This window comes from Erinaceus europaeus, chromosome 9 (assembly GCF_950295315.1).
Source record: "Erinaceus europaeus chromosome 9, mEriEur2.1, whole genome shotgun sequence".
NCBI classification, from domain to species: Eukaryota; Metazoa; Chordata; class Mammalia; order Eulipotyphla; family Erinaceidae; genus Erinaceus; species Erinaceus europaeus.
Window position 1 is genome coordinate 111,349,685 of NC_080170.1, and position 18,441 is coordinate 111,368,125.

At 42.2% G+C, this 18,441-nt stretch overlaps 1 protein-coding gene across 3 annotated transcripts; it reads right to left on the reverse strand.

Annotated features, from left to right (window-relative positions):
* Positions 1 to 1,852: 1,852 nt before the first annotated feature.
* On the reverse strand, positions 1,853 to 16,384 carry HRG (histidine rich glycoprotein). 3 transcript variants are annotated; one of them, XM_007519795.3, is made up of 7 exons: positions 16,153 to 16,384; positions 14,069 to 14,185; positions 12,952 to 13,042; positions 8,232 to 8,398; positions 6,865 to 6,945; positions 5,126 to 5,227; positions 1,853 to 3,278 (listed from the first exon to the last, which is right to left on the reverse strand). In XM_007519795.3, the coding sequence occupies exons 1-7, from the start codon at positions 16,342 to 16,344 to the stop codon at positions 2,523 to 2,525; spliced, it is 1,506 nt and encodes a 501-aa protein (XP_007519857.1). In that variant the 5' UTR covers positions 16,345 to 16,384; the 3' UTR covers positions 1,853 to 2,522. The 3 variants fall into 3 exon arrangements, with proteins under 3 accessions (XP_007519857.1, XP_060054527.1, XP_060054529.1); XM_060198544.1 differs by having other exon boundaries at positions 1,853 to 3,266; positions 5,111 to 5,227; XM_060198546.1 differs by lacking the exon at positions 14,069 to 14,185 and having other exon boundaries at positions 1,853 to 3,266; positions 5,111 to 5,227.
* Positions 16,385 to 18,441: the final 2,057 nt, after the last annotated feature.

An 18,441-nucleotide genomic window follows, 5' to 3' on the forward strand; every position in this document is an offset into this window, starting at 1 on the left:
TGAGCAGTGTGTGTAGGGGTGGGTGTGAGAAATGTGAGTGTGCAGGAGTGCTAGGTAATTTGCTAGGATGGCAAGGAGGGCTGTGCAGAGATGGAGATGCTGAAGCCAGCAGAGTGAAGGGGGAAGAGGTTGCCAGCATCATCAGTTTTAGAGAAGGATTAAGCTCCAAGAGATTTGATTACTTGCTTATAAATGTATAGTCAGTAAGTTGTGGGATGGGGGTTAGAACCCAGCTTGGTCTCTTCCAGATTCACATTCCTTCATGTTTACCACACTGCCTGTGTATAGTGCAAGTCCTGTTTCTCAGTCTTCGTTTGAAATACTCTCCATGCTCACCCTCAGGATGATACAACATCTGTCATCTCACTCTCCCAGGGTCAGCTTCCCTGTCCTTGCAGACTCCTCCTTCATCCCAGTGTCAGCAATCAGGTTTCTTTCACCAAGAGTTGATTTTCCTTCCCTTTTCCACCTCTCCCTCTACCCCTTCCTGCACCTTCCATTAGAGCCTACCCTCTACTATGCACCTGGCACTGCTCCAGTAAGTCAAGTAAGAGGAACTTTGAGCCTGTGTTTAAATACATATGCCCTGACTTGGGGATAAGGGGGAAGAAAAGGGACTTACAGTAGCAAAAAGGAATAAAGAGAAGTGGTCTGGAACTAGAGACCCTCTAATCTGGGGAGAGGATGTGAGAACGGAGACTGGGGGGCAGGTTGTGGTGGACCTGGTTAAGTGCACATGTTAGTGAACAAGGACCCTGGTTCAAGCCTCTGGTCCCCAACTTCAGGGGGAAAGCTTCACAAGTGGTGAAGTAGTGCTGCAGGTATCTGTCTCTCTTCCTCTCTCTTTCTTCCCCTTCCTCTCAATTTCTAGCTGTCTCTATCCAATAAATGAATAAAGATAATTAAAAAATGAAAGGGAGAGAGACTGGGGGTCCTGCAGCAGAGGACTCCTCTGCTCTGCATTCTGGCCATGTGGTCAGGATGGCAGTAAGACCCTAGAAAAGAATAGCTTTGTGGTGTCTCTTGGCAGTCACTTATAATCTCACATAGATTCTTGTCTTTCTAGTTTGATATGGAAGTGGCATATATCTAGACCCAAACAATGATGTGAGTAGGGTTTATCTACCCCTATAGTGAACCCATGGTCAGGAATCTGACCTCTTGAGGGACAAGGTATAGACCTTTCATGCCTGTTGTCCTAGAGTTTACAGATTCAGTCCTTACCACCACAATATGCCAGAGCTGAGCAATGTTCAGGTCTCTTTCGCTCATAGAAGAAACAAATATGATTTTTAAAAATATAATCAGACCTCTTGATCCAAGGAGCTATCACAAGATGCTAAAGCACAGATCTGCATTCCTGAGGCCCTAGGTTCAGTCTTTGGTACCACCAAAGCAGTGCAGAGTTTTTTGGTGTTTTTTTTTTCCTAGTGGATCTCTCTTTCTAAATCTTAACAAGAAGGAGAAAGATGAGAATGAGGAGGAAGAGGAGGAGAATAGGATTTGACCTCCTTTTCATACTCAACCCTCAAATACCATAACAATTTCTAGGTGAGGTGACATAAGACAATGGCACACTTTGTGTGGAAATAGCAGGATGAGGACAAGAGACATTGAGATTTCAGCCCTGCTCCAACCCAGAAGGATGATATCCTGACACAGAAGTTAGTTTGTTCTGAAATGATGTGGTATTTCTTGTGCTTTTAAATTTGTAGATGTGATTTATGCCTGCAAGTTTCTTTTTCAATTTACCAATTTATAGCCCAAACTTTGCTTTGTAATGGAAACTAGAATTGATTTTCTTTTTTCCAAAAGGCAATTTAGATAACTAGAAATAATGAGAAATTTTGAGTAAGTTTTTAAAAATTATTTATTGGATATAGATGGAGAGAAATAGAGAGGGAAGGGAGAGGGAAGAGAGGAAGAAAGAGAGACACATGCAATGCTGTTTCATGCTTGTGAAGCTTTCTCTCCTACAGGTAGGGACTGGGGGCTTGAACCTTGATCCTTGTGCATTGTAATAAGTGCAATCACCAGGTGCACCACTACTTGGCCCCTTTTGAGTAAATTTTATAAGAGTATTGCTTCAGTGACATGGAGTTTAGAACTTTGGACTTGCAAAGATAAGGGCCCAAGTTCAATACCTACACTGAATATGCCAGAAAATCATATATAGACTGCTGCTTGAAGTGACAATAACTTCTTAGTATTTCTAGCTACAACAAAAGTGCTGATAGAGGAAGGATTCTCAACTGGAGTTGGGTCCTGGAAAGAAAACTTGAGTATCACAGATTTGTTTCAAGAGTTGCAGTGGCCAGTGACAGAATGAACTTGTGACTCGTAGCAATAAAATCTTTCCTCCCCCCCATTTTGATCTATTTTGATATATATTAATGTAAGAATTAAATAATTTAACTTGTAGTTTCACATTTATTACTAGCCACATTTATTAATAGTTTTAATTTGGGATACTGTTCATTTTTCCTTGAGTCCAAACATTTATGATTCAAGGAAATGAGGTTTTATTTTTCATTTTCAAAAAACTGGGAGAGTTGGGGGAACTCCCCAAATTTCCCTGGACATGATTCAGAGGTTGGAGGATGATGGTTTGACAATGGAAAAGTGGGGAAATTGGCTTCAGGAGAAGGAAGAAGTTCACCTTTCTCCAATGGAGGGAGTCGGTAGACATACTCATTTTGTCTTCTTGGAAAGGGAGAATGTCTTTTGCCTGAACCTTTCTCTTTTGAGTGCCTAGAAGGTGGATTATGGCCACAGTGATGGTGATGTTGGGGTGGTGGGTGTTGATCTTGAACACAATCTCTGTGTGGTGCTGGATCACAGGGCCCATCATCTTCAAAATCATAGCCAGGGGGATGATGTTCATGGGGAGGAGGTCCATGGCAGTGATGACCATGAGAACGGTGTCCATGGTGATGATGACCATGAGGACGGTGTCTATGGTGATGGTGATCATGAGGATGCTGTCCATCATGATGGTGACCATGGGGATGGTGTCCATGGTGATGGTGACCATGGGGATGATGCTCACTGGAATTATGATGTTGAGGGTGTCCACCGGCCCTCTTAGTACAAGGATGACATTCCAATTGGAATGGTGGTCTGTCTCCTTCAGGAGGTGGGCCTCCAGCTTTATGTGATTTGTGGGGTTTATGATGACTGTGGGGTCCAACAGGCTTGCCAGCATGAGAATGCCCCTGCTCACCAGAGTGGAAATGATGGCCTGGAGGGTGGTGGACACCACTGATGTTTCCACGTTTCTGGCGGAGGACATAGTAAAATGAATGTTATTATGTAGTTTAAAAGGAGAAGTTCGATGCTTACTTTGATGGCTCCCAGACTTTTGAACTCTACAAGTAAATTTTAGAAGTAGGGAACAAAAATAAGGCTTTTAACATTTGTATATATAGTCTGTGACATTTAAATTAGCAAGAAGTTCTGTTATCTACTCTAATCATCATTTTCTAAAAAGAATCATATTTTGAAAACTCAAAAGCCGGAAAGACAACCTTGAGTAAAGATTGATCTTTTAGTTCAAATAAGAAGTACTCCATTATGAGAAAGTCATCTGTATTTTTCTCATTTCAACACACAGAAGTGATTTGTATTAGAGAACGGCATTTGTAGAGCAAAATTTGGAAAACTGACTCTCATGCTGGGGACTTTAAAGTCCCATTTCAATCTCCCTCACCACCAGAGGCCAGAGTTAAGGAGTGCTCCAGAAAAGCAAATCAGTGCCCTATACTTTGAATTCTTTTTCTTTTTTTTTGGCCTCCAGGGTTATTGATAGGATTCGGTGCCTGTGCACTATGAATCCATTGCTCCTGGAGATTATTTTTTCCCTTTTGTTGCCAATGTTGTTTATCGTTGTTATTATTGTTATTGTTGCCGTCGCTGGTGTTGGATAGGACAGAGAGAAATGGAGAGAGGAGGGGGAAACAGAGAGGGGGAGAGAAAGAATGACACTTGCAGACCTGTTTCAATGCTTGTGAGGCGACTGCCCCCCACACACACACACACTCCTGTAGGTGAGAAGCCAGGGGCTCAAACCAAGATTGGTAAGCCCGTCCTTGCGTGTTGCGCCATGTGCGCTTAAGCCACTGCGCTACAACCCAGCCCCCTAATTTGTATTCTTTAATAGTTCTAAGACTTTAAGTGTAAGCACCCTTTATACTTAAAGGATGAGTACTTTAGGTCTTCATAATCCTCATTTTCAGGTTTTAATCTTAAAAATTAATGGAACCGGGAGTCGGGCGGTAGCTCAGCAGGTCAAGCGCACGTGGTACAAAGCGCAAGGTCCAGGCTAATACTATCCGGGTTTGAGCCCTCGGCTCCCCACCTGCAGGGGAGTCTCTTCACGGGCGGTGAAGCAGGTCTGCAAGTGTCATTCTTTCTCTCCCCCTCTCTGTCTTCCCCTCCTCTCTCCATTTCTCTCTGTTCTATCCAGCAACAACGATAACAATAATAACTACAACAACAAGGGCAACAAAAGGGAATAAATAAATAAATATTTTTTTAAAAAATTAATGGAACCATACCGGATTCTCCCTCTCCCCCACCCACCCCTTTTCTCTTTGACATTTGGATTTTTTTTCCTGATAGAAAGGATAATATCAAGTGTATCTTAGTATAGAACAAAACTTTATGAACATACAATTTTTTGTTTTGTATCTTATTTTATATAATGTATGTATTTCTTTCTTTCTTTCTTTTTTTTTTTTTTTTGCCTCCAGGGTTATTGCTGGGGCTTGGTGCCTACACTACAAGTCCACTGCTCCTGGAGGCCATTTTTCCCCTTTTGTTGCCCTTGTTGTTTATCATTGTTGTGGTTGTCATTATTGTTGTTGGATAGGACAGAGAGAAATGGCGAGAGGAAGGGAAGACTGAGAGGGGGATAGAAAGATAGACACCTGCAGACCTGCTTCACCGATTGTGAAGTGACCCCCTCTCCCGCAGATGGGGAGCAGGGGGGTCGAACTGGGTCTCTTACGCAGGTCCTTACACTTTGAGCCATGTGCGCTTAACACCCGACCCCCATCTATTCCTCTCATGTTCCATGTATACTATTAAAAGCTGGGAATTAGGGGTCAAGCGGTTGAAGACTCACCTCAAGGTTGAAGATTTCACAGTTTATAACAACATCTTTTGGGGTTTCCAAGTCAAGGTCTTCTCTGTTATAGGAAAAGTCTGCTCTGCAGAATCCAAAGATCTACAAGGTAGAAAGAAGTCTGCATATGGGTGTGCATGTGTTTGTGTGTGTGTATGTGTGTGTGTCTGTGTGTGTGCATTTGAAGATGATGTGAAGGAGTCCAGCTTCATTTGTGAACTTCTAGATATTTTGGAAGGAAAGAAGCATTTTAGAAAAATCAGGTAATATTAGCAACTGTCTTCACTAGGCATTTAACAATGTTTCTTGGTCAATACATTAAAGAAAGTGTAGGTTCCAAAGAAAGTATAGGTTGCAAGTTGTTGTGATTCTCTTCCCTGAGTGGACTCATTAGTGGGTTGCCTGTAGGTAGGAGCAAGGAATACATCACAATGCCCTGCTTTTGCACTAAAAGCCTGTGGTGCTTGTGCTTGCAGAGAATAAAGAGTACACAGAGATTTGTACAATGGTAACCATGACTTTGAAGGAAAGTGCTGGAAAGAAAAAGCCAGTATAAAGAAGGGGCCCTGTCAACAATGACTGTCTACTGGCTCTACCCTGAAGATAAAGCCTACAACTAGTTGGAACCACTAAAATTCATTTGTCAAAGTTAGACTGGGGATATATATATTCACTATAGATCACCACACGAATGCTAAATATTATTGAAAACTTCCTGTAGGTGCATGGTTATCAGTTTACAAATGACTAGGAGAAAACTTTCCACTCACCTAAGCATTAGGAAACAATTTTCTAATCTCAGCTTGGTTGTGTATATTGAGCAGGAATCTTACTTTGTTGAGATTGGTCACATGGGCCCACTGTAAGGAGCAGTTGAGATGAAGTGAAGAGAAGAAGTGGGGATGCAATTTTTTTTCCTCCAGGGTTATCATTGGGGCTTGGTGACAGCACTATGAATCCACTGTTCCGGGAGGCCTTTTTTTTTTTCCTATTTTATTGGACAGGACAGAGAGAAATTGAGATAGTAGAGGGAGAGAGAGAGAGAGAGAGAGACACCTGCAGACCTCCATTGCCATTTGTGAAGCATCTCTTCTTAGGTGCAGAGTCAGGGCTCAAACATGGATCCTTGCATGGGTCCTTGCACTTTGCATTTATTCCGTATATTTAACTGGGTGTGCCACCACCTGGCCCCTGGGATACAGATTCTTTATACAAGCTAATGACTAGCTTTAGCTAAGTCTTTAATCCTCATGGGTTGAGGACAAGGAGATGGTTGGGGGCAGGGGGCTTGAGGTCCTTGTACACAACGATGGACCTAATTTGGCGGTGAGAATGTTTTGCAGATATCTATGTTGATGAGATGAGAAATTGTACCCATGTGGAAACAAATGAAATGAAGAAATGAAATAAAATATGAAGAGAAAAATTCAAATAAGCATGAGGTTATACTCCTAAGGCATATACTGTGATGCAAACAACATTACCTCAACAAAACAAAAGAATGTTACACACACACAATTTTAATTTTAGGTGCATGGCATGCATATTATAAAATAATATTCTCATGATTCACTTCGTTTCTCTATACCTCTACTTACAAATCAAGGATAAAATAACTGCTACCCCACAGGTTGTGGTGGTACTAACAAGTCAACATACTTGTAAAGTGTTTGGCACCTGACATTTAGGAGGTATTCCCAAATATTTCCTAGTATTTCATAGACATTTACTATACTCACATTAAAGTGCCTGGGAAATGGATGACCAGAGCAGTTCCTCACAGAGAAATCCACATAATAATTGGTTCGTTCGTCACCTCTCTAGAACAGATCGGATCAAAGCAGTTTCAGGAACATCAGTACAATGGAAAAAAAAAAAGTTAGTATGTAGATACTATCTGGCATGTCAGAAAACACCAAGAGGATTTTAAAGTGCCATTTCACTTACGGCCTCTGCCTTAAAATAAAAAACAATTAAGCGATAGATGAATTCAGTACTTTGAAAGGTTTGAATCATACAAACACATGCAAGCATAGTATGAAAAATTAGCCTTCCTATACTCCAGCAACTTTTTCTTAAAGGTACCACTGTCTTTTATCTTAGTACCACTGTCTGGCCCTTTTCTAAATGTTACATGTTTCTAATTCTTTAACATCAATAAGCTCATAGTCTTCTGGTTTTGTGATCTGAAGTCTCTCCGTAACAATATGTCTTGAAACTCTTCCCTATGCATATATGTCTAAAACACTTTTTTTTTTTTGCCTCCAGGGTTATTGCTGGGGCTCGGTACAAATCCACTGCTCCTGGAGGCCACTTTTTTTTCCCTTTTGTTACCCTTGTTTTTATTTATTTATTTTTTTTTACCATTGTTGTTATTATTGACAGAGAAATCGAGAGAAGAGGGGAAGACAGAGAGAGAGAAGAAAGATACCTGCAGACCTACTTCACCTATGAAGCGACCCCCCTGCAGGTGGGATACGGGGGCTTAAACCAGGATACTTATTCTGGTCCTTGTGCTCCGCGCCATGTGCGCTTAACCCACTGCACTACCACCCAGCCCCTAAAACACTTTTTTTGTTGTTGTTGCAATTGTCCATGATTTATCCCATTGTGTGTATGCATCACAGTCTATAACTGTATTTTCAAAATGGATGGCAAACTACAGTAGCTTCTCTGCAAGACCATTCTGAGTGAGAGTATCATGTTTCCCTAGACTGAGAAGCAAAAGAATTGTCTCATTTCAACCATGCCACTGGCTGTGGCATGGTAGTTTCTCTGAGTCTTAGTTTCTTATCACATTATGAGGTTAGGACCAGATGATTTTAATGTTACACATAACATTAATATGTTCTATTTGTCCCTCTTTCCAGCTTAGGGTTTCCCTCCTCTCCATCAAATAGTCACATTTCCTTCTCACTTGAGAGTAACACACTTGAGGGCTGTTTGTAGGTATCTGGTACTCAGCTCTTGATACTACAATAGGAACTTTAATTTAAAAGGCCTCTGGCCGAATGTGGCCAGTGGAAAGGTCAGTTGTTGTTTGTTCCTGCAAGGTTGAAGTTGGGGCCCTCAGATTCTACCTACTAAGTTACTAGCAGAGACTTACCACTCTAGCCACTCTCTCCACTTGGTCAACTCTGAAAGAGACAAAATCACTGTTCTCTGTTTTCTGCTTCTCAAGGGCTAAGTCAGCCTGTTTTCTGTAGAGATAAGTATCCTCTATGAAATCGATGAGTACAGGGCTGTCCTTTGTATTGGCCAGTGCTGCATAGACTATAGAAAGAAGGCAGAGTTATGGTCACTGGGTTAGAAACAGCAATGCCAGAGGAACGTCATGACCAGCAAGCTTAACGATCACTTCTTTGTATCACTGGACAAACCTAGGGTTCAAGAAACAAGGTGACTTCAAGATAGAATCGGCCATAAAGTAAAACTTAAGTTGAGATCTTTCTGATGCTCAAGTTCATTGTGACCCGTAATAAGGATGCCCACCCACCATTTAGAAAGTGTTAATATTTAATGAGGGCTGGGGAGGCAGCATAATGGTTATGCAAAAGACTTTCATGCCTGAGGCTCCAAAGTCCCCAGCACCAACATATGCCAGAGTTGAGCAGTGCTCTGGTCTTTCTGTCTGTAACCCTTTCTCTCATTAAAATAAAATAAACACAATATTTAAAAATATCAATGAACCTACTTTATCTCATTCAAGAATGGAATGGTGGTGTTAACATGAAGTTTTACCTGGGGCAGGAGAGATAAAGTTTTACCTGGGGCAGGAGAGATAAAGTTTTACCTGGGGCAGGAGAGATAAAGTTGAACCTTTCCTAAACGCTTTCCAACGCTTGACGTCTCGTCACCCAATCTGGTCCCCTATGCCTACACTGAACTTCTCTGTTCCAGACTCTTGGAAACAGAGTTGGCAGTCAGCTGAGGTAAAGAACAAACACCTCATCACAGACCCCTGCAAGCGTCAACCCGGCTTTGACCTAGCACGTTATGATTGGGCCCTCCTCAATCGCTATGGAACAGGCCACGGCCGGTGCGCCGCTATGTTCCATCGCTGGGGAGCCAGAGACGACCCGAACTGCCCCTGCGGCTCCAGACAGACTATGACCCACATAGTCAACGACTGCCACCTCTCCAGATTCAAAGGAAGTCTCGAAACTTTACGTCAGGCTCAACCTGACGCTGTTGACTGGCTACGGAAGAACAGCAAACACTAGAAGAAGAACCTTTCCTAAAGGCAACTTCCTGAAAGAGTTACTTGAATTTTTGTATTCTACACCTTAAGGTTGTTTTTTGAACAATTCCATGGCAATTCCTTATGAAAAAGTAAGTTACTGAAGGGGGTTTCAGTGCTGTAGTGTCTCTCTGCCGCTGTCTTTCCATATGACAAAGTTAGCCCATAGCAGTGAAACCCCAACAATGACAAATAAAATAAGATAAAATAAAATAAAAATAAACCATAACAAGGACGTCTGTTTGGAGGCTCTAGTACAGGAGGACATATTGTAGTTACAGGGAAAGGATGGCCCCAGTGGGTCCAGTTATATGATGTGATTATGATGTGGAAGGATCTTTCTTTCTTTTCCTTCCTTCTCCTTCCTTCTTTCCTTCCTTCCTTTCTTTTTAAACTTCATTTATTTAATTTGATATAACAGAGAAAAGCGAGCGCTTCCACACCACGATCATCCTCTCTGGCATTATGCTATTCCACTGCAGAATACTGTGCCCCAGTATGGTTCCGTAGCCCCCATGTCCACTTGGTCGATTCCAAATTATATTCCTCCATGAGGATCATTTCTGGAACCATCCGTTCCACCCCGGTTCCATGGCTGCCAGTTCTCAGCAACATCGCCCCGTCAGATATTCGTCGGGATGCGGCATCATCTAAGTTCATTTCCCACGTCTACGCTCGACCGGACCTGCCAATATATGCGGGTATCTTCGCCCACCCTGTCCAACGCTTGACGTCTCGTCACCCAATCTGGTCCCCTACGCCTACACTGAACTTCTCTGTTCCAGACTCTTGGAAACAGAGTTGGAAGTCAGCTGAGGTAAAGAACAAACACCTCATCACAGACCCCTGCAAGCGTCAACCCAGCTTTGACCTAGCACGTTATGATTGGCCCTCCTCAATCGCTATCGAACAGGCCATGGCCGGTGCGCCGCAATGTTCCATCGCTGGGGAGCCAGAGACGACCTGAACTGCCCCTGCGGCTCCAGACAGACTATGACCCACATAGTCAACGACTGCCACCTCTCCAGATTCAAAGGAAGTCTCGAAACTTTACATCAGGCTCAACCTGACGCTGTTGACTGGCTACAGAAGAAGGGCAAACGCTAGAAGAAGAACAGAGAAAAGTTAAGAGAGAAGTGTGATAGAGAGGGATGAAGAGACAGGGAGATACCTGCAGCACTGCTTCACCGCTTGTGAAGCTTCCCCCTGCAGGTGAGGACCAGGGCCTTGAACCTGGGTGCTTGCTCATGGCAATATGTGCACTTATCTAGGGGCCCCACTGCCTGGCTCCTCTGTTATTTCTTGAGGAAATGTTCTTGGTGTTTTACAGGACTGTTGTCGTCAGAGGAGTGCCATTTCACATATCTTCGAGATAGGTGTCAACCTTCCCTGAAAAATCTTTTCAATAGGCACTATCTGCTATTTACACACAATGAATGCCATAGGAAATGTGAAAATAATTGGATTTTGTCGTATGCTTTACATTGGTTTGTCCTAGCCCTCCCCCCACCAAGAGAATTGGATCAATCCTGTTAATTTCACGGGCCTGCTTGGCCCCGCCTGAAGGAACCCCGAGAGAGGGTTCCTGAGTCCGAGAGTTCCAGAGTGACAGAGTTCCTGAGTGCCAGAGTTCGAGAGTGACAGAGTTCCTGAGTTCTAGAGTTCCCGAGTTACAGAAAAGGAAAGAGTGCTTGTGCCGCCGCAAAGAGACAGCAGAGTTCTGTTTGGTGATTAGTTTGTCTTAGTTTATGAATCGTTGTTCCTGAATAAAGAAATACAGCTTCCCTGCCCAGCCGTTGTCTCCGCGTCTCTGTTACCCGCCCGTGAAGCTAAACCAGCCGGCAAGAGCCTTCCGAATTTTAACAACAGGATTTAATATATCAGAAAAAAAAAATTTTAAGTGAAAAAAATGGATTCTAAAGTTAACACTGGTAGGGTACAATCGTATCTTTGAACACAATTACCTATTTTTCCAAGGGCTAAACCATTGAAACTCTCACACCCTCACTTTATCTTTAAAAGTGTGGAGGTGGAGGGGGGGGGATAGAGTATAATGGAGATGCAAATAGACTCTCCTGCCTGAGACTCTGATGGCCTTGGTTCAATCCCCTGTGCCACCATAACCCAGCGCTGTGCAGTGCTCTGGCAAAATAAGATAAAAGTATAAAGTCTGTGTAGGTGGCTTAGCAGCAAAAGTGCAGGACTTGCATGACTGAGACCCCCTAGTTTGAGAGTGCTGTTGTGAGTTCTCTCTCTCTCTCTCTCTCTCTCTCTCTCTCAATACATAAATAAAAAGATAAGCAAATAAACCTTTAAAAGTAGAAAGTGTCATCATGGGGCTGAGCGTTGGCAAACATAACACACACAACGCCAAGGGTCCCTGTTCAGCCCTGGATCCTGTCCTGCACGGGAGGGTTAGGGTGGGGGTACAGCTTTATGATCAGTGAAATAGTGCTGCAAATGTCTCTCCTTCTCTTTCCCTTTTCCTCTATAACTCCCCTCAACTCTCAGTTTCTCTTTTTCCTACCAAATAAAAAGGAAAAGAAAATATCACAGGGAGCAGCGGTTTAATTGTGCAGATACTGAGTCCCAGCAGTAACCCTGGTGACACAAAAAGTGTCTTTATTTTAATTTCATTGTCTTATGAGAGTATAATAACACAATGCATGACTTTTTTTTCCTCTTTTTTTGTTGCCCTTGTTTATTGTTGTAATTATTATTATTGTTATGCTGCATTGTTGGATAGGAGAGAAATCAAGAGAGGAGGGGAAGACAGGGAGAGAGAAAGATAGACACCTGCAGACCTGCTTCACTGCTTGTGAAGCGACCTCCCCCCTCTCACCCCGCAGGTGGGGAGCCTGGGGCTCGAACCAGCCGGGTCTTTGCACGTGCGCTTAACCCGCTGCGCTACGGCCTGGCCCCGCATGACTATATTCTAAACAGAAGCATGAGGGGTTGGGGGGAGAGCATAATGGCTATGCAAAAAAAAAAAAAAAAAAAAAAAAAAACTTTTGAGTCAGAGCTCCCAGTTTCAATCTCCAGCTTCACCATAAGCCAGAGCTTAGCACTGATTTGGTTCAAAAAATAATAAAGTATAAACTGTAGCATGATACATAACTTTTAGATGTAAAGTCAGTACTTATTGAGTGCTATCCCCTTTGCAAAGTGTACTACATAGCTCATTTTATTTAACTCTAACAAAAGGTCTGAAAGGTTAATATTATTGATATTATAGCCCTCCTTTTTCAAGGGAGGAAAGCATACAGAGTTGAAGTGACTTGCCATCAAGACCAAACAGCTAGGAAGTGATAGGTGGGATTTAAGTTTAAGTAAACTTTATCACCAAGTCCATATTCTCTACAAGAATATTGATTTTTTTAATTCTATTTTTTTTTTAATAGAAAGGTGTACCAGTGACAGTGAAAAGCTTTTTCCATTTTGTTTTTCCTCAAGAGAGTGAGTACTAATGAAATCTGTTCAGGTAGTAACTTTTTGACATGTACACCATGGGTAGATAATGACTATCACTCTATAACAGAACTCTATATTAATCTAGAACCAAACAGCATTTAACAGGTTGCCATACCAGAACTTGTGGTGCAGTTAAAGTCCTTCACTCTAAGCTCTTGATTGTCACTCCAACATGTTGTAGCTATTACTTTACATTGTCCAATCACCTGTAAGAAAGGAGCTTGTGTCAATCCAAACAGCTTTGCTCAGATTGGAGAGCAGGGGACAAAAGAGTTATGATGCTATTCTTACACTCCATTCAGACATTACCTGTATTTTGTCTCATCAAATCCTTTTGTTTAAACCTGCATTTTGGGGGCTGGGTGGTGGTACTATGCTCAATGACCCCGGTTCAAGCCCCTAGTCCCCACCTGTAAGGGGAAGCTTCAGAAGTGGTGAAGCAATATTGTAGATGTCTCTCTATCTCCCCTTCCTTCTCAATTTCACTCTGTTGCTATCTGGAATAAATAAATTAATTAATTAAATATTGCTTAAAAACTAAGGACTCCCCTGAATATTTTTAGTCTGTGTCTGTGGGCTGGATGCCACAGGCATCAAATTTCAACTCCCCCCATGATAACCTGGGAGAAACTATTTAGCCAATCATAAGCATATCCCAAGCACTTTGAAGCAAAACAAACAAACAAACAAAAAACAACTGTATGCAAGCACCTTATTTTCTGGGACTGAAATCTTATTCATCTTGGTGGTTACCTATGGCTAAGAGCCAGGAATGTGAGTACCCATGCGTAATGAGGAGAACAAGATTATGTTCTTCACAGTAACAGAAACGAATCCCTTTGGTCACTGCTGCTAATGGGACCAGTTTTCATAGGACACAATTGCAAGTTTGTAGGTTATTAGACCCATACACTGTCAGAGCTGGTGAGGGCTGAGTTGACCTATTCCAAACCCCTCCTCTTATTTTAGTGGTGAGGAGACAAAGTGAAGGGAAACACTGGTGAAAGTCTCATGCTGGTCCTGCCATTCCATGAAACTACAAGTCCCATGGATGTGTATTGAATTGAAAGTGACTCTCAAGAGAAAATTACTCAAGTTCAGCATGATTTTCACGATTCAAGAGACAGAAACTGCTCTTACTGTGTTATCCAGATATTCAGCTATCCTGAGTCAGCAGAGAAGACAGAAGTCAAGATTAAGAAGAGAAGGGGAGCGGTACCCTGTTTACTTACCATGGCAGATGGACGTCTAGAAACATTTGGCTCGCAGTCATTCCAGTGTTTCCCGGATAGCACTTGACAGTCAGATTCTTTCACATCTAAGACTAAATAATAGACCGCTGCAAATTCCTAACAGATGCCAAGAAAGCACCAGGTGAGTAGCATGTTGAGACCTAGCGTACTTCTTCAAATAAAAACTATCTCTGTCCATTGGAAGCTGGAGTCCTACTCTTCAGATCATTGAGGATGCCCTGCCTCATGTTGACATTCATTTCTCTCAATAAATAGCTTCAAAAAGTTCCAAATGTTCTTTTTAATTCATCATGATGTTGCTTCTATCTTAGAACTTAAACAAACAGATAAACACGATTTCCTAACAGTGTTGGTTTGGATGGAAACGTTGAAGGTGGAGTCCTAGGATTATAAACCGTATGGCACCTCTATCATAGCCTTATAAGTGAGCAGCTGTACTCTCTAGCCCAGCTTGGCGCCTGAACTTGGAATTCTCACCTTGATTGCAATTTGTCTGAAGCAAAAACCACACACTTTGTAAAGCTCTTACAAACCATTTGTTTCCCTCTCTGAATTCCCTTTGCTTTTTGTCAGTAACACCATTACTTAGTCTTGTCTTAGTCTCTGATTGAAAAAAAAATGCAAAACCAACTTTGATTTCTTCCTTTTCTTTAATTAATTAATTAATCTGCTATCCATTTACCAAATCTTGAAAGGTCTTTATTTAAAATACCCCATGTCTTTTCTTTTTAAAATATTTTGTTTATTTTAATGAGAGAGATATACAGAGACAGGCAGAGGCCAGAGCACTGCTCAACTCTGGTTTATGGTGGTACCAGGGATTGAACCTGAGGTCTCAGAGCCTCAGGCAAGAAAGTCTTTTGCATAACCATTATGCTGTCTCCCCAGCCCTCATGTCTTTTCCTCATTGTTCTTGCCCTAATTCTTTCTGCCTGGGTCCAACCATCATGTTTCCTCCTGGCCTCATGCAATCACTTTACTTCTGTGGGCATTTCACCTGCCTCTACCTCCCTCCCCAGGCACACAGAGCTGTCTCCTTATCCACCCAGAAAAATCCTCGTTATCACCACAAGTATATCACCCTGCTGATTCATTCTGTGTCCTGCACAAGTAACAGAGAGTCTGGACTGTGACTAATGGCCATGAAATTACTGATTGAATCTTAAATTCTTTGCATCTGTGGCACCTCCATCTCTTACAACCTTTTTTTTTAAACCAAGTCTGTTTCTTTTCTTTGTAATGTTCCTGGTTTGATCTTCCTGATTCCAGTGACAACAACAAAAGGTCAATAGCTATTTGGAGGGGTAGAGAGAAGGTCTCCAGAGGAGGCCTCCCACCATAGTCTCTGCCAAATTCTCAAATCCACTTCAAATGAACATATACTCTAAGTAAAGACAGTAGGCTTGCTTTGCTTCAGACTAACCCTATAGTCACTCTTTCCCTCTGATGGCTGCTCTAAAACCCACACAGAACTTCAGGACCTCTCCTAGCTACGTTGAACTTCTCCCTAACTCTATCCTTCCTGATTCTCTGCCCATAGAAGTGGCATGCCCAGAGTTCTCCAGGAATGCATTTATCCAGTCCACCTTCTTACTCAAATCCTAAGCATTCACTAGGACCCTAGTGAAGCCTTCTCCCACCAAACCTTGCCAGAACTGCTCTCATCAAATTGTTCCAGAATCTATATGACTCAGTTGTTCATTAAATATACCTCATCTTTCCCTGTTTGTTTCTGTATATGTGTGACATGATTATTGACTTTAAATAAATAATTCACAATTTATCCTAATTTTAATATTATACTACTTCTCAGCATTTGACTGGGATGAATATAAGTGCTTATAACTACTCACAGTTTGATTCATAGCTAAGAACATACTAATAAAACCTTAGGTGGGAGGAAAAAGCAACAACAGCAAACCAGTCTAGACTAGCAATGGAACTAAAAAGAGAAACCCCTGGCTAAGGTCATTCCATTATGCAAAGCAGGACACTGAGGGGCTAGTCATATTTGCCTTGCTCCTCGTCTCACAGCTCAGCTCTGCCGTTTAGTGATTCCTCACCCCTTTGTCCAAGTGGGCATCGGCAACCCGCAGCAACTGGAAGAGGTAGCCATCCCGTCGTCCTTTATTGATCAAGTCTAGAACTTCCCCAGCCATAGGCTCAGCATCATTGCAGTCTATGGGACTCAGAGCACAGGAATGGTGCAGCGTGATCAAAAGGACCAATAGCAGGGCTGCAGGAAACAGCTTCATATTGTCACAATGTGGAAAACACCCTATGCTGTAGCATACCACTGCAGAGAATTTTATAAAGACTTTCTAACACACACACACACACACACACACACACACACACACACACACACACACACACTCACTCACTCACTCACACTCACACACGTACATATAGCTGATTAAACAAACCTTCTTAGAGTTTTGTTGTGTAACTGGCAATGTTCACCTTGACCCCCGGTTAAAATGTTAGTCAACACACTGTAAATGATTAGTGTGTCCTGGGGACAGAGTTGAGACAGATTGCTGGTGAGTGGGTGAAACTGTGGCCTGCTACTAATCTGGATATTTCTAGTACATGTCAGATCCAAGATGTGTTTTTGACTATAAACACTGCCCAAGTTTGTTTGGGGTTTGGGGGGAGGTTAGGAGTTACTTTCTTTCATGTGTCTGTGTCAGCCAGAAATCTTCATCATTAGTCCTCTTTTTAGAATACTAAAAGTCCTCAGAAGAATGTAACACTGTTATGTAAAGGAGGTAGGTTTGTTACATGGTTTACCATAATACAAGGTACTGAGATCAGGCAGAAAAAAATGATTAAGAACCCAGTTAAGTGCACATAGTACTAAGTGCAAAGACCCCAGCAAGGTTTGAGTCCCTGGCTCCCCATCTACAGAGGGAATGCTTTATGAATGGTGAATCAGGTCTGTAGGTGTCTTTCTCTTTCCCTCTCTATCTCTTTCTCCCCTCTCAATTTCTCTCTGTTCTACCCAATAAAAATGGGGGTGGGGTGGTGAAATGGCTGCCAGCAGCAGTGAATTCATAGTGCCGGCACTAAGCCCCAGCGATAACCCTGGAGGCAAAGACAGAAAGAATGGAAGAGTGGAAGGAAGGAAGGAAGGAAGGAAGGAAGGAAGGAAGGAAGGAAGGAAGGAAGGAAGGAAGGGATCCTTTGGGGGTTGAGTGGTGACTCACCAGGTCACCACATTACTATAAAGGATTCAACCCTTACTCCCCCCCTGCAAGAGAGAGAAGAATCATGAGTGATGGAAGAGTGCTGCAGGTGTCTCATTCCCTCTTTTTCTCTCTGTTTCTCATCCTGTATCAAAAAGAAAGGAGAAAAATGATGGTTAAGGAATAGGTGTTGGGAACAGCTGAGTTACTCAGATTCAGATGTAACAATCCAGGTAGAAAATAAATAAATAGAAATTATTGCTTTGGAATCAGAGTTTAATTTTTAAGACTCTTAAAATGTTTTAAATTACTTTTTCTTAATTTGTTTTTTATATTTTACTTATTTGTTTTCTCTTTTGTTGCCCTTGTTGTTTTTTATTGTTGTTGTTGTTGTTATTGTTGTTGTTATTGATGCCGTCATTGTTAGGACAGAGAGGAATGGAGAGAGAAGGGGAAGACAGAGAGGGAGAGAAAGCTAGACACCTGCAGACCTGCTTCACTGCCTGTGAAGCGACTCCCCTGCAGGTGGGGAGCCGGGGGCTCAAACAGGGATCCTTACGTTAGTCCTTGCTTCATGTCACGTGCACTTAATCAGCTGTGCTACCGTCCAACTTCCTTAAATTACTTTTTAAAAAATTAGAGTTTATTTTGTGTGTGATATAGAGAATGAGAGAGAAGATCAGAGCACTGGTCAGTTCTTGCATAAGGTAGAACTAGGATTGAACCTGCACCCCAGAGCCTAAGGTACGCACATTGGTGTACTGAGTTGTCTGTCTCTAGCCCTGGGCATACTCTTTCTTTCCTGACTGAGTGATTCTTAGTAAGCCATAGAACCTCTCTGATTCTTATTTTCTTCATCTACAAAGTGGAGATTAATTACCTCTTGGCAGGACTGTGTGATAGCAAAATAAAATGCACATAAAGTATCCAATCCAGGGTTGAGGAGATAGCATAATGGTTATGTGAAAGATCTTCATGCCTGAGTCTCTGAGGTCCCAGGTTCAATCCCTAGCCCCACCATAAGCCAGATCAGAGCAGAACTCTGATAAAGAAAAAAAAAAACAAAAACTTCTCTCTGTGTGTGTGTGTGTATTTGTGTGTATCTCCAGTCCAATTCTTGTCATATATTTAGGCACTGAATAAATGATAAGTAAATCATTGCTA